This window comes from Oncorhynchus clarkii, chromosome 12 (assembly GCF_045791955.1).
Source record: "Oncorhynchus clarkii lewisi isolate Uvic-CL-2024 chromosome 12, UVic_Ocla_1.0, whole genome shotgun sequence".
In the NCBI taxonomy this organism is placed as follows: Eukaryota; Metazoa; Chordata; class Actinopteri; order Salmoniformes; family Salmonidae; genus Oncorhynchus; species Oncorhynchus clarkii.
The window spans coordinates 55,211,671-55,239,616 of record NC_092158.1 but is presented as its reverse complement, the minus strand read 5'-3'; the positions used below and the strand labels follow the sequence as shown (position 1 = coordinate 55,239,616).

Here is a 27,946-nt window from a genome sequence, read left to right as displayed (position 1 = left end):
AGGAAGAAGATAAACAAAACAAATGCAAGAGGAAGGCAGCGTGGACTCCATTGAAATTGCTTTATTATTGCTCAGATAGGATTAAACACGAAGCGAAACACGACACCAAACTTTCACATGGGGTTTCTAACGGTGAGTTGAACGTTTTTCAAACCATTTGAAAACTTTGTGCATCATGTTTTTTCGCTGGATGCTTCTCACCTCTTGGTAAGCTAACGTTAGCTAGTTGTATCTGCTGCTGTGAGAGGGGCGGGACGGAGGCCATACTGTAGTTGGTAGGGAACTAGATTTAGCTTGTTTCGTGTGAAATCCTGGTGAACTAAAACCGCTTACCTATTTAAAAAAAAAAAAATTGAATCACGAATAGGTACTATATGTGCAGGAGCATTGTAGCTCGTTACAAGAGCTTTATTTTACAAAATATTTTTTGGGGTGTTTACAAGATTAAAAGTGTAAACTTGATTAATCATGACGATGTTGAAGCCAGGTGCTGCCAATCAGGCATTCCCCAATTAATACATGTATTGGTCAACTAAAAATCAACACACATCCAAATCCTCTCAGGGTACACCCCCCTCCCTCAACCACAGCCAGTGTGCTGATAGAGAGAGTTCGAGAACATTCTAGGTAAACTGAGTAGAGAAAAAAAATACAACAGTTGACAGATTGGCTTTTCGGGGATTTGAAGGCGTCAACTAGTCCGGGCAGTCGTCAATGCTTAGCGAGCTACTTTTGTTCAGTTACCGAGTTCTCCGTGTCGTGTGTTTATGTTGACTATATGACAAAGCTAGACATGCGTGTCTTCTGTAAGATTATAATAAGAGGATAACATAGACTCCTGTAAAATTACACCCTATGCGAATTCTACGTGTCATGGGGTCATTTTGCATGTATTTAATTAGTTATTTAGGCCACACAAACGATGCTTTGAATTGTTTGTTTTCTGTCTCAACCTAGTTATATTGAGATGGGATGTGTTTTTCTCTGAAGTATCTCCTACGATTGACATCAATGTGGACCATTCGCGCATATTTGAAGGCGGGCTATGACTGCATTTTGACCAATAGGACTGTAAGATTGCGTGGGCGTTGGCCCAAGTAGGACGTTGGTTTGACGTTGCATTTGTTTGTGTCAGGGTCTGTGTAGAGTGTTAGTGGGTCAGCCTAAAAATATATATTAATTCAGTTGATTAGTTATTGTAGTTTTTACGGTTTATTTATCTACTAGCCTGTATATTATATATATATATATATATATATATAAATAAATAATTTGGCCATATGCCTCTCTGAAAGTCAGATTTTGCCGAGGTATTCATTATGCTATGTAGCTAGGTCCTCATCGCCTGTAACGCTAGACAGCAATCGGGGCCTAAATCTAGTTTATAGGTGATATATGTGAATACTTTTAACCTTTTTCTGCGTATGTGATCGATTTGCCACCATAAACTTAGGGGTGGCCAGCGTTACAAATTTGATGCAGAATGCGATGCGTGCTGAGAATACCACACACATTTTTGCCTTGGATCTTTGCTCAACTTCAATATTAGCTAAATAATATGGAACTTGGACATACTTAGCAGTGCTAGATCTATATATTTTTTTGTGCACGGCAAAGGGGCACAGGGGAGGACCCTGTGTTTCTAGAATACTCCTATCCTGGCATTATTTTTTTATAAAAAAAACAACATATTTCAATATGCTTATATCAAATACACTTGTATTAGTCACATGCACTGAATACAACAAGTGTAGACCTTACAGTGAAATGGTTACTTACGAGCCCCTAACCAACAATGCGGTTAAAAAATATATTAATATAATATATTAATAATATTGCCTAAGAAATAAAGAGCAGCAGTAAAAAAAAAAAAAAGATATCTATAAGAAATAAAGAGCAGCAGTAAAATAACAATAGCAAGACTATACAGGGGGGGGGGGGGGTGTTCCCTGTACAGAATCAATGTGTGGGGGCACTGGTTAGTTGAGGTAATGTGTACGTAGTTATTAAAGTGACGATGCATAGATGATGATAACAACAGAGAGTAGCATAGGTGTAAATGCATAGGTGCAAGGCAAATAGTCTATATGATCGGTTCTTCCTGTTGACAACCAAAGCCACAGAGTACAACCAGGTTTCACGTTGAGGCCACAGAGATAACGGCCTGTCTGCTTTACAGTTAGATTCATCCTGTGCAATTTCAGCTATGAAACTGTGGTGGCCATCAAGAACCGAATGTGAGGTATTCTTAACATGGTCTAGGTAGTATAGTACATATTGGTTGTTTTATGTGGTGTCATATTAATGGATACTGGTATGAAAGCAGGCAATGAAACATTGCAGCATACCTGAGTTGGTCCTGTAGGCAGGTTTACGAAGAGAAATGGAGCTCTTGCGCGGGCCCCCAGGTCTCGCACTTACAGCCAGAAGTTCAAAGGACTGCCTGTTGGAGTTTTGTTCAGTCCAAAACAGGCTGAACTATGAGAGCGCATTCATATGATATCACATCACATGCATTTCACTCAACAGTCTACACCTGTTTTATTCAGGGCATTTGACTAGAGGTCGACCGATTATTGGAGGACCAAAAAAGGCCGATACCGATTAATCGGCCAATTTTATTTATTTTTTAAATTGTTTTTACATTTAAAAAAATGTGTAATAATGACAATAACAGCAATATTGAATGAACACTTACTTTAACTTAATATAATACATCAATAAAATCAATTTAGCCTCAAATAAATAAATGTTCAATTTGGTTTAAATAATGTAAAAACAAACAAAGTGTTGGAGAAGAAAGTGAAAGTGCCATGTAAGAAAGCTAACGTTTAAGTTCCTTGCTCAGAACATGAGAACATGTGAAGCTGGTGGTTCCTTTTAACATGAGTCTTCAATATTCCCAGGTAAGAAGTTTTAGGTTGTAGTTATTATAGGAATTATAGGACTATTTCTCTCTATACCATTTGTAGTTCATTAACCTTTGACTATTGGATGTTCTTATAGGCACTTTAGTATTGCCAAAGAAACAGTATAACTTCCATCCCTCTCCTCGCTCCTACCTGGACTCAAACCAGGAACACAGCGACAACAGCCACCCTCGAAGCAGCGTTAATAACTACTCCAAGTCTCAGAGCGAGTGACGTTTGAAAACGCTATTAGCGCGCACCCTGCTAACTAGCTAGCCATTTCACACAGGTTACACCAGCCTAATCTCGGGAGTTGATTGGCTTGAAGCACAGCGAAGAGCTTCTGGCAAAACGCAGGAAAGTGCTGTTTGAATGAATGCTTACGAGCCTGCTGCTGCCTACCACCGCTCAGTCAGACTTAGTTATAACATAACGCACAGAAATACGAGCCTTAGGTAATTTAATGTGGTCGAATCCGGAAACTATCACCTCGAAAACAAGACATTTATTCTTTCAGTGAAATACGGAACCGTTCCTTATTTTATCTAACGAGTGGCATCCATAAATCTAAATATTCCTGTTAGATTGCACAACCTTCAATGTTATGTCATAATTACTTAAAATTCTGGCAAATTAGGCAGCCCAAACTGTTGCATATACACTGACTCTGCGTGCAATGAACGCAAGAGAAGTGACACAATTTCACCTGGTTAATATTGCCTGCTAACCTGAATATGCTAAATATGCAGGTTTAAAAATATATACTTCTGTGTATTGATTTTAAGAAATGCATTGATGTTTATGGTTACGTACACATTGGAGCAACGATACGCACTGCATCGATTTATATGCAACGCAGGACACGCTAGATAAACTAGTAATATCATCAACCATGTGTAGATAACTAGTGTTTATGATTGATTGTTTTTTTAAAGATACCTTTAATGATAGCTGGCAACTTACCTTGGCTTCTACTACATTCGCGTAACAGACAGGCTCCTCGTGGAGTGCAATGTAATCAGGTGGTTAGAGCGTTGGACTAGTTAACTGTAAGGTTGCAAGATTGAATCCCCCTAGCTGACAAGGTAAAAATCTGTCGTTCTGCCCCTGAACGAGCCAGTTAACCCACCGTTCCTAGGCCTAGGCCATTATTGAAAGTAAATGTGTTCTTAACTGACTTGCCTAGTTAAATAAAGATTTAAATAAATTTGTTTAAAAAAAATCGGTGTCCAAAAATACCGATTTCCGATTGTTATGAAAACTTGAAATCGGCCCTAATTAATCGACCATTCCGATTAATCGGTCGACCTCTACATTTGACAAATAACATTTGATTTGATTTGACGTGCTCTATGATTTGCCCTTTCTGAGAATGGTGTCATGTTCAGTGTTTCCCCTAGATTTTCCTTTATCGACATAGGTGGCAAAGTTAGCGTGCAGGGGTTAATGGACGTGGCCAATGGCGTGGTCTAACACAATTTTAGAGGCCCTCTTCTTGAACAAAATGTTGCTGTTTTTAAAGCTAATTTCTTGCAATTAGTGACTCGAACATGATAACAAAATCATTGGGGGCCCAATGCCATAACATTTTGGGAATTTAAGATTTCCTTTACTCTAGTTTTTATTTTGGTTGTTATAATGAGCAAAAAATTATACTGCAACATGCCAATGTATACGATTTTACTGAGTTACAGTTCGTATAAGGAAATCAGACAATTGAAATAAATTAATTAGGCCCAAATGGATGGATTTTAAGATACTTAAAAATTTTAAAAAGGTAGGGGCGTGGATCAGAACCAGTCAGTATCTGGTGTCACCACCATTTGCCTCATGCAGCGTAACATATCTCTTTGGCGTAGAGTTGATCAGGCTGTTGATTGTGGAATGTTGTCCCATTCCCCTTCAATGGCTGTGCGAAGTTGCTGGTTATGGGCGGGAACTGGAACATGCTGTCGATCCAGAGCATCCCAAAAATGCTGAATGGGTGACATGTCTAGTGAGTGCAGGCCATGGAAGAACTGGAACATTTTCAGCTTCCAGGATTTGAGTACAGGTCCTTGAACCATTATCATGCTGTAACATGAGGTGATGATGGCAGATGAATGGCATAACAATGGGCCTCAGGATCTCATCAAGATATCTCTGTGCATTCAAATTACCATTGATAAAATGCAATTGCGTGTGTTTGCCTTCCCATACCTTAACCCCACCACCACCATGGGGCACTCTTTTCACAACGTTTGACATCAGCAAACTGCTCGCCCACACGACACTATACACATGGTCTGCGGTTGTGAGGCCAGTTGGACGTACTGACAAATTCTCTAAAATGACATTTGAGGCGGTTTATGGTAGAGAAATGGACATTACATTCTCTGGCAACAGCTCTGGTGGACGTTCTTGCAGTCAGCATGCCAAACGCACACTCCCTCAACTTGAGACATCTATGGTATTGTGTTGTGACACAACTTCACATTTTAGAACGGCATTTAATTGTCCTCAGCACAGGGTGCACCTGTGTAATGATCATGCTGTTAAATCATCTTCTTGATATGCCACACCTTTCAGGTGGATGGAATGTCTTGGCAAAGGAGAAAGGCTCACAAACAGGGATGTAAACAAATGTGTACACAGCATTTTTGAGAGAAGCTTTTTGTGCGTATGGAACATTTCAAGGATCTTTTATTTCAGCTCGTAAAACATGGGACCAACACTTTACAAGTTACGTTATATTTTTGTTCAGTGTAGTTCTCAAATATGATCTTATTTAAAAATCGATTTTCCAGTGCTAGCTGGGAGTTGTAGCGATGAGACAAGATAGTAACTACTAACAATTAGTAACTACTAACAATTGGATACTATGAAAAGGGGGTAAAATTAAACAAATAAATACATGTTTAAATAGATTTTCTACATACTTTTTATCTGGTTTTAGTCATTGAAATTTTATTCTGAAAACCATTTTAAAATCTCAATGTTATTTTTTGCCTGCTTCTGCCAAATTAATATAGGGAAAACGCTGTTGATGTTTGTGTGCGTGCCTGTGAGTGAGATCCTCCCACCTTGTAGTTGGTACAGGAGTGTGGCTGTCTTTTATCCCACACAATCAGATTGTAAAGGTGGGCTCATGTTTCCTAAGGCCTTGAAGGGCTTAATGCCTTTCCAATTGTGTTGAGAGACCTTTGAAGCCAGCCAATGCAGAGTGAAGTTGTGTGTATCAGGAACAGCTGGTGCCATCCATTGTGACCCATATCAGTTTAGTGCCCATAGTAAACTGACTTAACCTGTCCGCCTGTGTGCTTAGCATAATGAAGAAGCCATTGCGCTTTAGTCTCTGGTGATATCTAGTTTCAAAATGTTAATTCATGCACCCAAAAGGCTAAAACACGTAGCCTACCCTAATCTAAATGGACTACACTGCTGTCAGTACAGGGTGTGTGGCACATAGTAGTTTGTCTGAATTCTGCTATTATTTCCACCCTTTCGCCTTCCTTTCAGTTCCCTTATTCGGCCGTCAACAGAAACCGATCGTCAGAAATCTGACGAGGAAGTGAGTAGTCAATCATAAACATAAGAGAGAGACCTACTCTGTAGCGCGGATTTTAGAAATGGTTGCAGAAGGCAATACATCATGCAGTGTGTTTAACTTCCAGGGGAATGCCTGTGTAGAGAGGACAAAGATATTAAAATGGCAGTTCAGTGCAGTAGCCAGGCAGGCAGTTTTGCATGGCATCAGCCGATTGCAGCAAGGGCTTCCCCACAGTGCCTCCCAAAACACAATCGCCGTCATTTTAGTTGTTCCAACAGGTGGGTGGATCTTCGCAGTACCAGGACTGCACTCGTACAGATGGCTCAAAAGTTTTCCTTTGCGTGGCGTATCACGACTGTTAACTCCTAAAGTGTGCTAGCTGGCTTGGGGGGGGGGGGGTTTCTTCTTTTGCGGGCTGAGATGTATGCAAAAGCAGACAGATGATACGCACACCAGGAGGAAATTACGTCATCCACTAGGCTTGGACGATATAGCGTTTATACCTGGGTATTTTGTGGGTTGGGGCACCTGCGTGCTTAATTATAAGTTAAGTGTAACTATAAGAAATCTAAGATGTATGTCAAATAAATTATATCCAGCTCAGGGCTTCAGCTAAGCATTTGGTTTGCTAACTTGCTAGTTGAGTGGCTAGATGTCAAGATCAAGCTTCTTGGTTACAGCAGAGACATTCAATCTTCTCCTGGATATGTTGGCAAAACATTTTTTGCTTAATTTGAATCAAAACATTTTTTAAGGAGCTGGATTGTTTTGCTTGGTGTTGCAGCTGGCCAGCACAGTGCCCGCTCTCCCCAGCATATTTCTCATGATTTGTTATGCAAACGGCACCCAAGCGACTCTGCTCCCTCCGTTTGTGACTCTTAGTAGGCAGTGGGGAAAGGTAGCTAGCTAGAATCATTTAAAAATAGCCTAGACACAGTGTTGGTTCAAAGCTCATTCTGTTTCGCATCAAACTAATTTTCTGCATCTGAAAGGCTGCAACCGGACAATGTCTGCAACTTCACTCGGCTTCAACAAGGTCTCTTTTACATGGACAAGCATGGAAGGGCCCCCAGTTTGCACTGAGCGTCACCAACGCAGTCGTGAGTTAAGCTCGCTCACACTAGAGTTGATAGAAGTAGGCTGTGTTCTGATTTAAATGAACAGCCGGTCTTGACAGGCACTTTCAGAAGCAGTGTTTGACGATCAGAATCTCAGCTTGTAGGCAAAGTTACATGATTGCATATAAGATTGTAGGAGTGCCATATGCTGTCAAGTCTACCTAGTATGAAGGTGAAGTAGTGAAATGTGCAAACATATGTCATATCTTACCAATTTAACCCTTCCATTCCCCCTGTGTTCTCTCATCTCGCTCCAGACACCAGGGATCAGAAGAGAAGGCGGCGAGACTTACATGAGTCACTGAGTTTTCCACAATAAAGAAGACTTTGTTGCTTAACCCATCTAATTTTCTACTGGAGGTTGATATCATCCAAAGACGACTGGGACACGAGGTGGAAGAACAATTCACAGTAAGGAACAGAGATCGGTGCTCGGCGATGCCTCAGGTAATGGAAGGGAGGGTTCTTTTAGAAGTGGTCCAACTTTAGTCAATGGTCTCGCCGTAATCTTACAATTGACCATCTTTCAGCACAAACAACCTCTTCAGCAAAAACAACTAGGTTGCTGGATAGTTGATTACCATTATCCATAACGATGTATCTCAGATCTTCACACATTGTTTTCCTGAGTCTGTAGCTTAAAACTGACAGACCTTCGCCTAGTTGTCCTGCAATTACACCGTGGATGGTATATGGCGAGTTCCCATGTTGGACATGGGAACGTTCCCACATTCATCCTGGCTTACACAACACCACAAATGTTGTATGTTCATTGTTACTCTCCATGCTTAACTAAATGTTTAAAGTGGTACTATGTACATACCCACTGATTCTTGAAGAATATACATTTATAAATGCCTCATGAACTGTCATACCCCATCAGTACCTAAAATATAAGCTTGTGTTACTCCGTTGTTTGTAAAGCCTAAAAACAGATTGCCCCTTTAAAACTACGACTAATCATCTCTGTTCACCGTTTCAATAGTTTGGAATGTTTATTTCTCCTTAGCCCAGCATCAGTGGAATGGATCCTCCCTTTGGGGATTTCTTTCAAACTTATACTTTTGCTGACCAGGCACTAACCAGCACAGACCTGTTGGCGAGTAACACAGACCCAGACTTCATGTACGAACTGGTAAGTGTTCTCCATGCAAAGTGGCCTCTGGGCAAGATCACAGTTTACAGAGCTCACAGAGAATCAGGATAGACAGGTGGCCTAGTAGAGAACACAACCCGCTACGGCAATAGAATTATAAAGATGTAACGTCTCTTTATTTACACATACAATATTTTTGAGTGAATATGGTTGCATACTTAGCCTTATCACACATCTGTCAAAGGATAAGACAATAACATGCATTTAATGTAGCTTTTTTAAATCTTTATACTTCCCTTTCCTCCCCAGGATAGAGATATGACCAATCGCCAAAGCCCTAAAGGTGATCACTTCACAGTGGGGGACTACAAGGAGATGGAGTGTGGGGAGTACCTCTTGGAGCTGGTGGACAGTGACCCGGACTACAGCTCTAACTTTGAGCAGTGGGATACGTACTGGGAGGACATGACCAAGTACACCCGCTTTACCAGCTGTGACATCTGGGGCACCAAGGAGGGAGGCCTGGATGACTTCTCCAGCCCCTACCAGGACGAGGAGGTGATTGGCCAGACCCCCACCCTGGCCCAGCTCAACAGCGAGGACTCGCAACCACCTGTGTGTGACACGCTTTACCACCCTGATCTGCTGATGGGGGGCCAGAAGCAGCACACCTCCCTCCCCCCACTCTCCCTGGGCAAGAAGATGGCTGCCCGCCCGGGCCCCTCGTTCTCCGCCTCCTGCTCCAACCTGGTCAGGGACCCCCTGGGTGACTTTGCAGAGGGTTCCCTGAGCGCCACTTGGCCTGTCCCCTCCACCACAGAGACTATGTCCAAGGCCCAGGGTCCCAGCAAGATGGCTGCTCTGGGCCACCACTGCAACGACTATGTGCGCAAGGCCACGGTTCGCGTCAGCATGCCTCGCCGGCCCCTAGTCGACATGCCCATGGCCTCCCATCAGATTGAGTCTGAAGACCACTCCCCGTACCCCAGCAAGCCCCCTGAGGTGGCCACCACGTCTGGCTGTGCTGCCCCTGTGGCTGCTCCTGCTACTGCAGCCTCAGCCTCTGCCAGCATCCTGGCGTATGAGAAGAGAGAAGAGCTGCCTTGCCGGGTGATGCCCCCCGCCTCAGTGGGCACATCTGGAGCTGTGCCCCCCATCCTCCACTACCCTGTGGCTGGGGCCAAGGCCAGCGAGACTCTGCTGACTGCCAGTGGGAGTGCCCTGGGACATGACCCAGTCTCTGACAAAAAGAAGGAAGAGGAGCACAACTACTCCCTGTTCCTAACCCGAGCCAGGCTGGCTGGGAAAACCCTCACTGAGATGGATGAGGAGGAGGAAGAAGAAGAGGTGGGGGAGATGGAGGATGAGGAAGATGCTGAGGGGGTGGAGCTGGATGAAGATCATGATGAGGGTTTCGGCAGTGAGCATGAGCTCTCTGAGAACGATGATGATGATGAGGAGGATGATGATGATGATGAGGAGGATGATGATTATGAGGGCGATAAAGATGACGACATGAGTGACACCTTCTCCGAGCCAGGTAGCCATGTATCAGGTAGTCATTTCAATGTCCATGCACCTTGAATTATAGTAACCATTTTTTGTTTTTCATGTGAAGTAAAGTTAGTCGCTGAAGGTGCCCACTTCAGAACGGCGGGTATATTACTAATGTCTGGTACCTGTAAAGAAAACATCCCCTATATGTCTAGATGGGAATCTCTTTGTAGCTGAAGGACGGAAAAATTTAATTAAAATAACATTTGTGATAGGTTCACTTATTCCCTGTTGGAAATCCTTGATCGGGCCCATTGTGTTACAGTGAGTCATTCTGTTATTGTAAAGGAAGAATTTCAACCTTTTCTTGTCCAGGGACCCCCCCCCCAGGCAAACTGGCGACCTAGGGACCCCCATCGTACGTTAGGAAACTTCTTTTTTTTCTTTCTTCACATGTCTTGTGAATGAAAATGGCAAGGAGAAGTAATCAACATTTTTAAATGAATAGATTTGGCAGATAGTTTTTCATTATTTTGACCTCCCCACATTATAATTGGAAGAGGAAGTGTAAAATCTAACAGCCTTTTAGCTAGAAGGGTGACTTAAACACATTTTCGGTATGAGCTGCTATTTAGCTGGTTAAACAAAGGTTAGCCATGTGTTGGCAAAATTGTCCAAGTCAAGGAAGCTTGCCAGCAGTTCTCTTTAAATTTGGTGCACCTTTTTTAATTAGACTTTTGTCAACAGACTCCCTAGAATATATGGAGAGAACGATTCAGAATATTAGGGATCAATGAAAGAAAGCCATGTAAAACACTCATATTCCTCTTCTTTTCATCAGATAAAAAAATAATCTGATCTTGTAATATTATTTAGGGTTAGGAAAGTATTTGTGAATAATAAAAACACAGGTTTGGAGAGCCTTTACACACAAAATATATTTGTGAATCAAAAATAGCGGTTTGATTCATCTTGAATGTTCCCATATTCAATTGTTCAATCCATGGAATATTGTAAGGTGAAAAAGTGTACAATAGGTGTTGAACAGTAGTCCTATAAATCTACCCTAATAATCTTCACTAATCATGGAACTGCGACGACAACGGTCCAGTCCTCGTCAACTGTGTGCCATTCACCAGGTTTAAACGGCTCTGTATGGTCTGCCTTCCATAACGATTCAAATAGGCTACATGTCCCAAATTATTGCACAACTTGTAATACTAAATATGATCCACCATTGCTAGCGATCCTCAGGAACAACCACACAAACGTGACAGGAAAGAAAGGTAAACTATGTAATGATGCTAAATGTAAGGAAACTAACAATGTAGTGCCAATTATAAATATATGTGGGTATAACTGACGGTGGCTACCGATAGTGGATGATATTTAACACAATACAAATTCTAAAAAATATAGTGACATTATACCAGACATTAGCATTTAATAAAACATTCTAGCAATCAACTCGGTACGCTTGCCGCTATACTGTCATTTGCGTATGGCTACAGAAGCCTATAGCTTGGGTCTCCAAATTTCATCCCTGCAAATTATAAAGCCAGCATTTCATTAACTTCACTGTGGAAAAGGTAATATGTTGATATGCTTCAGTTTTCTTCCATTGGTGCCATAAGGTGAATTAGATCTAAAACAATTGTAATTTACTGTATATTCACAATCCCATTATCCAAATGGCTTGCTCATTTACCTAGCTCTTAGCAAAAGTGCTTATCAATTTGTAAATTACAGTTATTTCTATCGGGGGGAGAAGAGACAACCTACAAGTTCATAATTTCATTGTGCGTAAAGGTGGTGGAATTATGTAGGCATGAAGTCAAGGTCAGAATACGGCGTATTTGTAGACACACCTTCATTTCTTTGATCTCCACCCCAAAACATATAGCAGGTGAATATCATGCTATTCTCCTGCTTAAGTTCAGGGTCAGAATATGCAGAGAAAGAAAAGTGCATGCTTGCTCGAGTCGGAATTCCCGCCTATGTGATTGGGACAGTATGATCATCAGGCTCAATGGTTTATTTATACTATTTTATAAGTGGGGGGTCGTCTCTGATCAACTGAACCTCTATGCACTTTTCTCATCCTCACTCCCTATCCTCATCTCTTCTCCTCACCCATATCTCCCTCTAATCTTTTCTTTCTGATCTTTCTTTCTTGTTGTTCCCTCACCTCTCTCTCCCTCGTCCCTGTCCTGTCTGTTGTGATCAGGATGTGACAATGACACGGTGGGGGACGTGAAGGGCCTGACAGCAGGGATCTCCAGGAAGAGGGGCAAACGCCGCTACTTCTGGGAGTACAGCGAGCAGCTCACCCCCTCTAAGCAGGAGCGCATGCTCAAGCCCTCCGAGTGGGACAGACAGACCCTGCCCAGCAACCTCTACCAGAGGAACGGCCCACACCACGGTGAGACACACAACTTTATCTCTCTCATAAACACACACACTCATACTGGTCAGTGGTTATGTGTGCACTGAAAAAATATATATAAATGCAACATGCACCAATTTCAAAGATTTGACAAAGTTACAGTTCATATAAGGAAAGGGGTGTGAATCAGAAAACCAGTCAGTATCTGGTGTGACCAGATGCAGCGCAACACTCCTCTTTTGAGTAGAGTTGATCAGGCTGTTGATTGTGGAATGTTGTTCCACTCCTCTTCAATGGCTGTGTGAAGTTGCTGGATATTGTTGGGAACTGGAACACACTGATGTACACTTCACACCAGAGCATCCCAAACATGCTCAATGGGTGACATGTCTGGTGAGTATGCAGGCCACGGAAGAGCTGTGACATTTTCAGCTTCTAGGAATTCTGTACAGATCCTTGCGACATGGGGCCATGCATTATCATGCTGAAACATGAGGTGATGAATGGCACGAAAATGGACCTCAGGATCTCGTCATGGTATCTTTGTGCATTCAAATTGCCATTGATAAAATTGTGTTTGTTGTCTGTAGCTTATGGCTAGAAATCATTAACGTTATATTTTAAAATTAGTGTCTAACTTTTGGGATAACTGGTCAATTAAGGTAAAAGGTAGTCACTTTTGACCACAGCATGGGTTGGTAATTTCTATAGCAATATATTGAATTATAATCACCAAAAATGACTTAACTGCCAATCGTATCCACTTATTCTTTACGTTTTTTTTCTCCAAAAGGTTCAAGTCATGAATTTGTAAACTTGGAAAAGTAGGAACAACCTCATTAATATAACGAAGTGTTCTTAATAAGTCCAAGTAAAGGAAGTGGAATTGCTTTGCAAACCTCTAGTCCATATATTCTCTCTGAGTAATATTAACCTGAAATTTACCAATGAACTCCTCAAACGGCAGGAACTCCCCAGTGTTGTCTAACAAATCACATACAAAATGAAAACCTTTGTCAAACCAAAGGCCTTTGAAAATTGATTTCCTATTAATTTTAATAACTATTATTCCAAATCAATGTTTTTCCAGAAAAGTAAAATTTGCTGGTGAAACTTACAGTACCAGTCAAAAGTTTGGACACACCCACTCATTCAAGGGGTTTTTCTTTATTTTTACTATTTTCTACATTGTAGAATAATAGTGAAAACTTAAACTATGAAATAACAAATGGAATCATGTAGTAACCAAAAAAGTGTTGAACAAATAAACAAATCAAAATATATTTAAGATTCTTCAAAGTAGCCACCCTTTGCCTTGATGACAGCTTTGCACACTCTGGAATGCTTTTCCAACAGTCTTGAAGGAGTTCCCACAAATGTTGAGCACTCGTTGGCTGCTTTTCCTTCACTCAGTGGTCCAACTCATCCCAAACCATCTTAATTGGGTTGAGGTCAGGTGATTGTGGATGCCAGGTCATCTGATGTAGCACTCCACTCTTTCTTGGTCAAATAGCCCTTACACAGCCTGGAGGTGTGTTGGCTCATTGTCCTAAAGAAATTATTTTCCCACTAAGAGAGAACCAGATGGGTTGGCGTATAGCCGCAGAATGCTGTGGTAGCCATGCTGGTTAAGTGTGCCTTGAATTCTAACTAAACCACTGAGAGTGTCACCAGCAAAGCACCATCACACCACCCTCTCCATGTTTCACGGTGGGAACCACACATGCGGAGATCATCCGTTCACCTACTCTGCACCTCAAAAAAACACTGCGGATCCCTTTTAAATTCTCAGATTTGTTAAGAAATATGGCTAGTAAATCTGGCTAAAATAAATAAGAGGGGATATTGTACAACTCTGTCTAATTCCTCTAGCAATAGAGAAACGAGGGGAGGTTCCATTACTCATAGCTAGCGAACTGCTAATGTCATTATATATCAATCATCCTTATCACTTTACAGAAATTCTCCCTGAACCCAAAAGTAGAGCGAGTTCTAAATACAAAGTTGTGCTCTAAAGTGTCAAAAGCCTTTAAAAAAAATCTAAATACAATATAAAGCCATCATCTTCTATGAACTCACTGTAATCTATAATATTTCAAACTAATCGTATATGGTTATGAATACTCCTTCCTTTAATGAAGGCTGAGTTTCACAGATTTTTATATAATTCAGGCCTTTTTTCAGCCTATTGGCATGAAGCGCACTTCTGTGTGCCAGTGGCCATCGAAGGTGAGCATTTGCCCACTGAAGTTGGTTACGACGCTGAACTGCAGTCTGGTCAAGACTCTGGTGAGGACGACGAGCATGCAGATGTGCTTCCCTGAAACGGTTACTGACCGTTTGTGCAGAAGTTCTTTGCTTGTGCAAACCCACAGTTTCATCAGCTGTCAGGGTGGCTGGTCTCAGACCATCCCGCAGGTGAAGAAGCCGGATGTGGAGGTCCTGGGCTGGCACGGTTACAAGTGGTCTGCAGTTGTGAGGCCAGTTGGACATACTGCCAAATTCTCTAAAATAATGTTGGAGGCGGCCTATGGCAGAGAAATGAACATTCAATTATCTGGCAACAGCTCTGGTGGACATTCCTGCAGTCAGTATGCCAACTTCACGCTCCCTCAGAACTTGAGATGTCTGTGGCATTGTGTTGTGTGACAACTGCACATTTTAGTGGTCTTTATTGTCTACAGCACAAGGTGCACCTGTGTAATAATCATGCTGTTTATTTCAGCTCATGAAACATCGCTCCAAACACTTTACATGTTGCGCTTATATTTTGGTTCAGTATAGAAGCACACCACAAACTACCTATTGAAGTATGAATTCTCACACTTACAGTTGTACCTGATCAAAGCCACATGCTTCATAGTTAATTAATTACAGTAGATCACAGGTTATACATGTAACATGGCTGTTCCGTTATTCATGATGTGCATTCATGGGTTTTGGATGAATCCATTTGGATACAAATGCATCTGACTGTCGCTGCTGACAAAGGGGAAACGTCTCAGTGGTTAACCGGCTCGGTGATTTGGTTGTGTGAACAGGGAAGTACAATCTGAAGAAGTCTCGACGGACGGACGTGGAGGACCTAACCCCTAACCCTCGGAAGCTGCTGCAGATCGGTAACGAGTTGCGTAAGCTCAACAAGGTGATCAGTGACCTGACCCCGGTCAGCGAGCTGCCCATCACAGCCCGCCCTCGCTCCCGCAAGGAGAAGAACAAACTGGCCTCCAGGTACTGGATTCTCACCTTTTCAACCTCCATATGTTCAACACTCAGTAGCTGGGTCTGACATTTTGACACCCTTGATGAAGATGAGCAAAAAATGTCTGTATAAAATAAAACATTCAACTACCGAGCTATATTGTATGTACATTTTTGGGGCGGTAATTCTATTATTTTATACTAATACAATTGCTTAGACAAAGATAATTAGTTTAATAGGTACGCTATTAGTTTTTTTTCCTCAAAGGTAAGGGTAAAAATTGACACCTGTTTTCAATACCTCACCTCGCGAGCATAATGTTTTATGAGTTGGAGAACACATTGGGAGGGATCTTAGACCATTGCTCCATACAGATTCTTTCCAGATCCTTGATATCCTTTGTTTGCGCTTATAGACTTCCCTCTTCTATTCAAACCACAGGTTTTCAATGGGGTTCAACTCCGGAGACTGAGATGGCCATCGCAAAATGTTGATTTTTGTCGCCTATTAGCCATTTCTTTGTGGATTTTGATTGTGCTTGGAGTTGTCTTGCTGGAAGAACCGATTGCGGCCAAGTGTTTGCCTCCTGGCAGAGGCAAGCAGGTTTTCGGCTAAAATATCCTGGTGCATGGTAAAGGAGGCTGAAACTTTTCCACAAGTGGATCGTCCAGCAAGACCATAACCCCAAGTGCACATCAAGAAATGTTTAATTTGCCATAACATCAACGTTTTGCAATAGGGCTGCAACAGGGGCTTCCTGAGGTGGATTCTCAATCCTTGAAACCCAGTGGTGATATCAAATATTAGCGATTAGCGATATTACTGTGCAACCTAGACGTTCTATTTTCTAACGAGATTGCAAATCAATTCGTATGTTGTGTTCATCGGTTATGAATGTTTCAGCCTCTGTGTTGAGAAATTTGTGTTTTTACTGTCAGTTTCCATTTCAAAGAATCTGTATTGTCCAATCTCTGAGCAGATGGAAGTCAGATGATCTATTAGCGAACACATGATGTGCCATCAAGGATCTGGAAAGATTCTGTATGGAGGAATGGTCTAAGATCACTGCCAATGTGTTTTCCAACTCATAAAACATATATTTAAAAGGCTCAGTGCCGTTATTCTCATAAGGTGTAGGTATTGAATTAAAGGGTGTCTAACTTTGAGAAAGTCAATTATTACTTGTTAAAAAATATATTTTTTTGGAGCAATTCTATTAGTATAAAATCATTTCCCTATTGTTTTAACATACAATATCAGTATTTTAATACTTTTTTATGTACAGTCATTTTTGCTAATCTCTATCAAGGGTATCAGTAATTTCGGACTCCACTATATATGTTCAATGGTCCCTCTCAAGAACCGTCCCTTTCTGCTTTGTTAACTTTGATACACACAACTACCAGCACTACCACTACTACCACCACCACCACCACTAATGCTACTACGCCTTTAAACCACTTGTTTGTCTCTCTTTTCAGGGCCTGTCGGCTGAAGAAGAAGGCTCAGTATGAGGCCAATAAAGTCAAGCTGTGGGGTCTGGGCACAGAATATGGTATGTTTTAGGGTGTTTGTCCATAAAATATTATTTAATTCAATGTTTATGAAAATGCAATTCAGAGACACAGGGTTTGGACTTATATATTTCTCAAAACTTAGACTATTTACTCAGAGAATTTAACGCGATTAGAGTGAATAGAATGTAAATACGGCCAAAAAGTGGTTACTGCTAAATAGAACTCGGTCACTGCTTTTGGGAAGAACAGCGCTAATTTAGCCTGTCAGTTGACATTCGATCTAGTGGCTGCAGATTTGTGTGTGATAACATGGCCTTTTTCTAATTGAAATGCAAAACAAAATTACACTGATAGATAGTGAGTGTGTTTGGAAAGTTTTCAGACCCCTTGACTTTTTCCACACGTTACAGGATTATTTTTGAAATGCATTAAATAGTTTTTTTCCCCCTCATCAATAGACACAATACCCCATACTCACAAAGGAGGGAAAAAAATAATTTTTAAAAATGTTTGCAAATTTATATGAATAAAAAAAACTGAAGTATCACATTTTCATAAGTATTTAGACCCTTTACTCAGTACTTTGTTGACGCGTCTTTTGCAGTGATTACAGCCTAGAGTCATCTTGGGTATGCCCCTACAAGCGTAGCACACTTGTATTTGCGGAGTTTCCCCCATTCTCTGCAGATCCTCTCAAACTTTGTCCGGTTGTATGGGGAGCGTTGCTGCACAGCTATTTTCCGGTCTCTCCAGAGATGTTCAATCGGGTTCAAGTCCGGGCTCTGGCTGGGCCACTCCAGGACATTGAGACTTGTGCTTAGGGTCATTGTCCTGTTGGAAGGTGAACCTTCGCCCCAGTCTGAGATCCTGAGCACTCTGGAGCAGGATTTAATCAAGGACTATTCTGACTATTCTCCCAGTCCCTGCCGCTGAAAAACCTCCCCACAGCATGATGATGCTGCCACCACCATGCTTCGCACGTAGGGATGGTGCCAGGTTTCCTCCAGACGTGACGCTTGGTATTCAGGCCAAAGAGTTCAATCTTGGTTTCATCAGACCAGAGAATCTTATTTCTCATGGTCTGAGAGTCCTTTAAAACCTTTTGGCAAACTCCAAAACGGGCTGTCCTGTGCCTTTCTATGAGGAGTGGCTTCTGTCTGGACCACTCTACCATAAAGTCCTGATTGGTGGAGTGCTGCAGAGATGGTTGTCCTTCTGGAAGTTTCTTTCTCCCATCTCCACAGAGCAACTCTGGAGCTCTGACAGAGCTCCAATCGGGTTCTTGGTCACCTTCCTGACCAAGGCCCTTCTCCCCTGATAGCTCAGTTTGGCCAGGCGGCCAGCTCTCGGAAGAGTCTTGGTGGTTCCAAACTTCTTCCATTTAAGAATGATGTGTTCTTGGGGACCTTCAATGCTGCAGAAATTCGACCTCGTGCTTGGTTTTTGCTCTGACATGCACTGTCAACTGTGGGACCTTAATATAGACAGGTGTGTGCCTTTCCAAATCATGTCCAATCAAGTTGTAGAAACATCTCAAGGATGATTCTTGGAAATCAATTTTGAGTCTCATAGCAAAGGGTCTGATTACATGTATAAATAAGTTATTTCTGTTTTATTTTGAATAAAATGGCTAAAATGTCTAAACTTGTTTTCAATTTTTCATTATGGGGTATTGTGTGTAGATTTGAGGATTCCATTTTTTTTTTATTACATCCATTTTAGGATTAGGCTGTAACGTAGCAATGTGTAAAAAGGGAAGGGGTCGGAATACATTCTGACTGCTGTGTGTGTACAGTACCAGTCAAGTTTTGACACACCCACTCATTCATGGGTTTTTCTTTATTTTTACTCTTTTCTACAATGTAGAATACTAGTGAAGACTTAAACTATGAAAAAACACATGGGAACATGTAGTAACCAAAAAATGTGTTAAACAAAACTAAATGTATATTACATTCTTCAAAGTAGCCACTCTTTTCCTTGATGACAGCTTTGCATACTCTTGGCATTCTCTCAACCAGCTTCACCTGGAATGCTTTTCCAACAGTCTTGAAGGAGTTCCCACATATGCTGAGCACTTGTTAGCTGCTTTTCCTTTACTCAGCGGTCCAACTCCTCCCAAACCATCTCAATTGGGTTGAGGTCGGGTGATTGTGGATGCCAGGTCATCTGATGCAACACTCCAGCACTCTCCCTTCCCGGTCAAATATCCCTTACACAGCCTGGAGGTGTGTTGGGTCAGTTGAAAAACAAATGATCGTCTCACTAAGCACAAACCAGTTGGGATGGTGTTTCGCTGAAGAATGCTGTGATAGCCATGCTGGTTAACTGTGCCTTTTTAATTCTAAATAAATCACAGTGTCACCAGCAAAGCACCCCCATATTATCACACCACCTCAATGCTTCACAGTGGTAACTACACATGCAGAGATCATCCATTCACCTACTCTGCGTCTCACAAAGACATGGTTGGAACCAAAAATCTCAAATTTGGACTCATCAGACCAAAGGACCGATTTCCACTGGTCTATTGTCCATTGTTCGTGTTTCTTGGCCCAAGGAAGTCTCTTATTCTTATTGGTGTCATTTAGTAGTGGTTTCTTTGCAGCAATTTGACCATGAAGGTCTGATTCACGCAGTCTGAATTGTTGATGTTGAAATGTCTGTTACTTGAACTCTTGGGCTGCAATTTTAAGTCTATTTTGGGCTGCAATTTCTGAGGCTGGTAACTCTAATGAGCTTATCCTGTACAGCAGAGGTAACTCTGGGTCTTCCTTTCCTGTGGCGGTCCTCATGAGAGCCAGTTTCATCATAGCGCTTGATGGTTTTTGCGACTGCACTTGAAGAAACTTTCAACGTTCTTGACATTTTCCGGATTGACTGACCTTTATGGTGTTAAAGTAATGATGAACTGTCATTTCTCTTTGTTTATTTGAGCTGTTCTTGCCATAATATGGACTTGGTCTTTTACCAAATAGGGATGGATATCTTCTGTATACCACCCCTACCTTTTCACAACACAACTGATAGGCTCAAACGCATCAAGAAGGAAATAAATTCCACAACTTAACTTTTAACCAGGCACACCTGTTAATTGAAATGAATTCCAGGTGGCCATCTAATGTAGCTGGTTGAGAGAATGCCAAGCTTTCATTAAGGCAAAGGGTGTCTACTTTGAAGAATGTCAAATGTTAAATATATTTTGATTTGTTTAACACTTTTTTTTGTTTGTTACTACGTGATTCCATATGTGTTATTTCATAGTTTTGATGTCTTCACTATTATTCTACAATGTAGAATAAAGATAATAAAAACCCTTGATTGAGTAGGTGTGTCCAAACTTTGGACTGGTATTATATATCTACAAATAAACAAAGCTAACAGACTGAATTTCAATACCTACCCTCGTGAAAAAATCTGATCCAGATTTTCAAATCAAACTTTGTCACATACAACATGTGTAGACTTTACTGTGAAATGCTTACTTACACGCCCTTAACCAACAGTGCAGTTCAAGAAGAAGAAAAGATTTACCAAGTAGACTAAAATAAAAAGTAATAATAAAAAGTAACACAAGAATAACATTAACGAGGCTATATACAGGGGGCACTGGTACCGAGTCAGTGTGTGGGGGTACAGGCCAGTTGAGGTTCATTGTGAATTTCTGACTCTTTCCCTTTATTAATTGCCATAAAAACGACCCCTCTCAACATTGATTGACCAGAGTTAGAGGAATAGAAATCCACGGATCTGGAGATGAAACTACTATAGTATCAAGTTGATTTTGATTGGTCCAAAGCGCAGAAACGCATCCTAATTTTACCACCGCCCAACGCCGAAATATAGAGGAGATAAAACCAAGAGCTGCGCCGTCTAAATTAGCAATGGTCACAATGAACAAACTTTCTTGTTTAATCAACACTGTTAAGTACAAGCCTATTAAGGTTGTAATATTGTAGGGAAATATCTAATGATTAATTGTGTGACACAATGACATAGGCTAAAGAGAATTAGGTTTAGACATTTAATTTAGTCGCACCCTCTTGAATTGACCTGCTTTTCACTCAATTCTAGAGCAGTGAGTGAACGCCTTGTAGGTTTACCAGTTATGTTGAATAATACACTTTTCTCACTGTCAATTTCCCTCTTCAGTTTTGTACATTGTGTGATTGGTAGGCTGGAATATGTCCTTGAGGTTTAGGGAAGGAAGGCTTTTTGCCAACCTCACATTTTTCAGTTTAAAAGAAATGGCTGTTTTTTTTTGTCTCCAGATCGGCTTCTGTTTGTCATCAACACCATAAAGGAAGAGATGGTGAACAGAGTGCAGGATATCTGCGACAAGGAAACAAGCATGACTGAAACGTTGGACAAACTCATCGAAGAAACCCTTGGTAAGATGAGGATGATTTGTATTTCGTAAGTAGCAACAGAAATATAGTGTGCAGTAGGTTGTCTTCAGGAAATGGCCATGAAATGAGGCAGACACTCTCTCGTCCTTAGCTAACCTGAGCCTATTGAGTATATTTTGGGGAGTCAGCATTTGATCAAGATTGCAGAGAGTTTTGAGCCCAAACACAGTTTTAACAATGGCTGTTAAAAGCAGCTAAATAACCAGCACACTATAAACGTTTCTTTCTGCAGTGAAGTCCCCAGTTGCCGGGGAGACTTCAGACTTTGTGAACCAGATCCTGGAGAACACTGGCAAGGGGGATCCCACCGGAGGTCTGGTCGGGCTGCGCGTACCCACATCTAGAGTGTAGACAGGCCCTGTAGAGAGGCCTGGTGATGGCACACTCCAAGCCATCCCGCACCATTCTTGTCCCACACTGTAACGGCACACCCTCTGCATGTCCATTCCATCCGGAAACGCATTCCCAATGCTGAGTGGGAAGACATACATATACCATAGCTTCACATGTATGTATTCACACAATGCGCATGTACAGAAATGAAACTAGTAGCTATCTCTGCACTTAGTAGTCTGTTACTTGCCATTTGTTGCAAGTGGCTAGTGACCTTCACGAGCCACAGTGTTGCGAATTCAAAGCCAATATATGAAACGATAACTCCTGAAATGTTTTATGTTGAGAAGTGAAGCAAAACAGAATGATCATCAGTTCTTGCTGTAGCCATTTCCTGTAGCGTTCAAACAACCCGTTTCATGTCTGCGTACCAGAGTGGGAACGCCAACACAGGATGCAGTTCTATTTAGAGTGAGCCGACAGGAGATATTCAATATAAATATTCTCCTGTCAAGCCCATGTCCTTTTAATCAGCTGCCTTGTTATTATGCCACCTTACTGAACTGTGTTCCCAGTGAAGAACAGCCACTGTGTATTCCATAGTGTATACTGTTAGGAACACCTAATACCTATTGATGCCAGTTGTCTGTTTTCCCATTCTTGTACCACGGTATTTACATAGGAGGAGAAAATGTAACCCTATACATGTCAACCTGCAAACCACATAAGGCAACAAAAACACAGAAGCACCTGAAATACTACTAATATTAAGAAAATAAATAGTATATTTTGAGGGAATGATTCTTAAAAAAAAAAAAAAGTAAATGTTTGGGGGTTACACATTTAGGACATGAATGCAGTGAGGAAGGTTGGTTTGCGATTTAGCCTGATTGTTTCTGTTCCTGTGTTTCTGCAGTTGAGAAGATATTTCAAATGGACTTGAGCAGAAGGCTAAGATCCTAAGTCGTCTCGACTATAAGCTAGATGATGTGATTACAACAATCAATTTTCTCTTTCTATATACACTTTGTTTGAAGTGTCTTCAAATGAAAATGCCATTGGCTTCTTGCAAAGTAGGGATGAGAGCGCTAAAAGTTCAGAATTCCTTAGTTGGGGTGTTCGTATTTGTATTTGATTCATTGTGCCTTGTATTTAAAGTGAGATGATTACAAAAACTCCCAGAGGTTGAAGGGTAGTGGACCATTTTACAATGAGGGAGAGCAGAACATGGTGCAGGGAACGTCACGGTGTGGGTTTGTAATGTATTTCTGCTCTTTAAAAATATTCTGAATGTACATATGAACATGGAACATGTAGATAGATATATGCCACAGAGTCTGTGCATTGTATTATAAGATGGCTCTGACAAACATTTACTTTGGTTATCGGTACTTAGACTTTGGGAATGGGAGGGTTTAAAAAAAAAAATATTCGTATAGAATTTCAAAATATTTGCACACTATATTTTGATGATTTTTTTTTTTGTACCAAAGACACATGCAACAAAAACGGTGACTAGCCAGATAAAGTAAGGTTTTGCACAGCTTACCTGACACCGTATTGAATGTAGGAAATGTGGTAGGGTCAGGGATTTTCATTGAACTGTGAAATTTGCTTGGGTCCAATTTATGTCCTGAAAGAAGCATTCATTAACATTTTCTAAAAGGCTTGCTCTGTCAGTTGGCTTCTCAAGTAGATTACTTGGAAACATTTTGATAGATTCCTGAAGTTACTACTCCCACCTCTTTTTATTGTGCTTTGGCACAAAGTAGAAAAGGGATGGAGCGCAATTTGGATGGTTTTTATTTTATTTTGCCTGTCAAAACGTCAATCACAAATAACCAAAAGGTATATAACTTGTATCATTTATGTAGGTGAGATGGATACACATACATCATTGACGTGACGTGATTTATGTTGTGTATTTATAGTACTGCCCATTCATGCATACAGTACACGTATATCTATCTATTATGAATTGCCACTTTTTCAAATTGATACGTTTTAATAAGCATGACACATTTCTAAGGTCTATCCTCACATTCAGAGAAACTGGAGAGGGGGTGACAAAGAAAGAAAATATTTTTGTAATATTTGCCTCGACTTTTTTCTGTTGGTGTGCAGGCATTTCATTTGAGAGAGATACATTTCTGGAGTGTGACTCTGCATAAGATAAGGAAGGGTTCCTCTGTTTTTTGTGAAGACGGTATAGTTTTTTAGGCGTACTGAAAGTAAGTGGTTGAATATCATGGATATCGTTATGGTTTCTTTGTGCCCTCAGCCTCAGTTCTTGACACAAAGCTGCTCCGTTGCACTGTCATGGGGAAGATTGGTAGAAAATGTATGGATGATGATTCTCAATTGAATACTTGCAATTGTAGTCTTAACCTGTTACGATCTCAGCCCAGACGAAATGAGACGCGCAGCTTTTAGAGAGAATGCTTTTAGCTCAAGGATCTCTCTTTGCTGCTGCAACTTGTCGATCTTCTCAATTTGAAGGACTAGGTTTTCTAATTCCAAGAGAATGTGGTGATTTAAGGCTAAATTTAATCAAATTGGCACAGCTGCAAACCCTCCCTGCAGAACAGTACCATTGTCCCTATGCTGAAAAAAAGGCATGTTTTAATTGAAAATGTTTTATTTTATCCAGTGAGCATCTTATTTGAGTTCTTACATTATCTGAACATGCCTTTCGTTTGCTGTAGAGGGACAATGTTATTGTTCTGCAAAGCAGGTCTCCCACACTGCACGCCATAGACTGATTAACTCATGATTTTAATTAAAAGGGGAGAAAATATACTTTCTCTGAAACTAGAATGATACTTTATGTTTATAATAAAATATCTTATTCTACTTTGTTAGTGTAGTCAAGATTCTCTATATACCATCCATGGTTTGTTTTTGTAGTGTTTCATTTTGTAAATAGATTAAGCTGAAATGTATCTTCTAAATATTATATTTGTATAGTATATTATATATTACGTGTATGGAAAAAGAAAGCACTTTGTTAAAAGAAAAAAAGGAAAATACAAACAAAAAGTTAAAAAAATTCCTTCCATTTGCTGCTAAACCGACCTTGTTTGAATGCTGCAGTGTGTGCTTGACTTCTGTAACCTGATCAGGACAGTGTGTTGGGGAGGTCTTAAGAGGGCAATCAACATTTTGGTTATAAGGCCCCTATGTTTTGAATGACTCTGAGTCTAACGTCATGAATTAATTTGCCTTCAGTAGAGATTTCCTATGGAAAAACAAATTCTGCTTTGGGTTTTTCTTCAGGTTGATGTACAGTGTAGACGCATTTCTTCTGGGCATTTGCCAGAGTTATATTGTTATAATTTTTTTAGTAATTTGTACTTGTAACTTAATGGGTAGGGGGAGACTGAGGTACTCACAAAGGCCCATGTCCTTTTGTGAGTGCCTCAGAAGGAAAACTATCAATGTACTGTATGGCAAGTAATTTGTGGTGGAAATGTAATCCGGATACTTTTTGCCTTTTCAAACACCCATCCATTCACGTAAGATGGCCAATAGTTGGTTCAATTGCACAGCAGTGTTGCTGTGGAAACCGATATCAGCCAATATTGTACAGTCTACAACCAAGAACTCCAACCTGGTGATATATGCTCAACTCAACAATGGCCTCTACATTGGGATCATTGATGGCAAGTGAGGTTGAGCTAGGGGAATTGATGTTATGTAAGATGCTAGTAAAACATCTTATCTAGAAAGAGTGCTGTGAGTAGCTGATTCTAGCGTCAGGGGTGTTTCCACACAGGTTTTCACATTTAACATGATGGGCGCAAGCTGTGCAACTTTACATTCTAGCCAGGAGACTCTGTGGCATTTTAACAGTCAAGGAAGTGGTTGTCATTCAAAGCCAGTAAATATTCATTCTGCTCTATTGACATCAAACATATATAAACAGATATTAAGCTAATAGATAGTGTAATTATGTGCTACTCTCGTCTGATAATTGAATCCATTATGGTCTTTTCTGCTGCGAATCAGGGTAACGACCATTCTATCAGAAATATATGTAACGAAATATTAAATCAAAGGAAAATATATTTATGTAATCCAAATTGTTGCGATTTATTTCTGCAGTTCAATAATATTGTGTGCGTTAATGGAGAGTCAATGTAAAACAAAATGGTGCGATGGATAAGAATAGTCAACGGCCAATGGACTTGTAAGTAGAAATATTTTTCCTAGATTTGCTTTTCTTTATACTCTTAACATGTGTAAACATACAAAAATGTATTTTTCAAAAGGGAAATAATTTTGCTTTATAGTTTTGATCCAACCTGGGTTTTACCATGCTGCTGGTCATCTATGGTTGGTAATTCCTAAATGTTTACTGTATGAAAAATATTATCGTTTATGATACATTACATAGACCTTTTTATTTGCTAACAAATGATCACATTTGAGTCAACCTTATGCTATAGTCTTAGACCTTCTGCTAAGTCTATAGATGTCTAATGGCAGCGTTACCCAACAGTTAGATCACAATGCGAAAGTGACCATACTCGATTTGTTCCAAATGGCTACAGTAGACTAGAGAGGAGGCGGCAAGCGTGTCTTGCCCCCTTTTTTTTCTCCTTTTTTTTGTTCAATTCCTGATATGATTTTGGCTTGCTTTCTGTATGTAGTGGTTTGTAGTGTGTGATGACAATGTTCTTAAAATGGTGCACTATGCAGGTCTTACTCGTAAGACGGTGTTTCTTTAGTTTTCAGCTGTCTCGTGTCTGAGCAGAGCATTTTATTTGACGTTCTACAAAGACATTTACTCTGTCTCCATAACCCCATGGAGTTGTTCCTAGTGGTGAAAGGCAGGTGGGGTGGAGGTATTCCCTCTGAAATGGAGGAGCCAGGCGTGTGTAACGGAGAAAGGTCCCATCTCGTCGAACACTGCTAAATTGACATGTTCTTCTCTCCATCTTATCTAACCAGTGGAATGCTTTTGTGTTTTTGTTTTAATCTGTCATTTTAAAGGACCCTGTAAAATGCATTCTGCCATTACATATACCTTTTCCCCCTACACCCACAGTGTCTATAGAAATTCAATACTTTTTTTTTTATAGCAAATTGTCGTGGGCTGTATTTGAATTTTTCTTCAATGCTTAAGCATTGCAGAAGCATTTTGAAAAGCCTCGTTTCATGTCATAACTTGCTCAACTTCCCCTATTGCTTGTAGAAATCCTCATACTCCAAGGTTCTATGCTTTATATGTAGTATAACCATTTTTGTGTAATATATTATTTGATAAATACATGCAGCGAATATTTCATAGGGAATGAGCATCGTGCATGAAAATCTCACTCATCTAATGTATTTGTTTATTGGTAAAACATTTACTAATTTACTAGCAATGGGTGCATCTTCACCCTGAGTTTAATGATTTTGTATGTCTCAAGGACTTTATTGGAGATATTTCAACATAAAAGAATGAGCGCAAAGAGATTTTGTTTTGGATGTTGATCAATATATTTAGACCAAACTATTTTCCGTTGCTTACCCACTGTTATGACAACAAATAGTACAAACAGAAGCATACCCACATTGCACTTGGTTTTACAAAATGTCAAACATTATTTTTAATACAATGCCTGCTAAACCAGGTGCCTTACAAAAAAATAAAATAATCCAAACTTGATCTACACCCTTCAAAGTCTTGGAAGTTTTGTATGGATACAATATTTACTATCTTTCTGCCCACGATGCTAAGAATTCTGACATTTACTCTGTCTGGTGTTTTAACAGTGTAGAGTGGTGATCTCATGTACTTATGAAAATTGTTGCTGCTTTGCCTCAGACAGTTTTCTTATAAGTTGAATGTAGTCTTCCTTCGAGGGATTCAATTGAATATACGGATGTGTTCATACTCCAAAATATCCTAGTGTAACACTGGGTGAGAGAGACTATCCAAAGAGTGCTGCAATCATGAGTCGAA

The 27,946-nt window shown here is 40.5% G+C and overlaps 1 protein-coding gene across 4 annotated transcripts; it reads left to right on the top strand.

The window, feature by feature from the left end:
- Window positions 1-27,655, top strand: LOC139420822 (CREB3 regulatory factor-like). 4 transcript variants are annotated; one of them, XM_071171136.1, is made up of 9 exons: window positions 1-132; window positions 7,814-8,003; window positions 8,566-8,691; window positions 8,962-10,207; window positions 12,374-12,568; window positions 15,574-15,763; window positions 17,216-17,289; window positions 21,523-21,642; window positions 21,893-27,655. In XM_071171136.1, exons 2-9 carry the CDS (start codon window positions 7,995-7,997, stop codon window positions 22,009-22,011), a joined length of 2,079 nt encoding a protein of 692 aa, XP_071027237.1. In that variant the 5' UTR covers window positions 1-132; window positions 7,814-7,994; the 3' UTR covers window positions 22,012-27,655. The 4 variants fall into 4 exon arrangements, with proteins under 4 accessions (XP_071027237.1, XP_071027240.1, XP_071027239.1 ...); XM_071171139.1 differs by having other exon boundaries at window positions 8,632-8,691; window positions 8,962-10,192; window positions 21,893-25,042; XM_071171138.1 differs by having other exon boundaries at window positions 8,632-8,691; window positions 21,893-25,042.
- Window positions 27,656-27,946: the final 291 nt, after the last annotated feature.

What these genes read in the sequence shown, in the direction of transcription:
- LOC139420822 (XM_071171136.1), top strand. An exon ending in GCCAGGTAGCCATGTATCAG is followed by an intron (nt 10,208 to 12,373) that starts GTAGTCATTTCA and finishes TGTTGTGATCAG; the next exon opens with GATGTGACAATGACACGGTG. An exon ending in GAGGAACGGCCCACACCACG is followed by an intron (nt 12,569 to 15,573) that starts GTGAGACACACA and finishes TTGTGTGAACAG; the next exon opens with GGAAGTACAATCTGAAGAAG.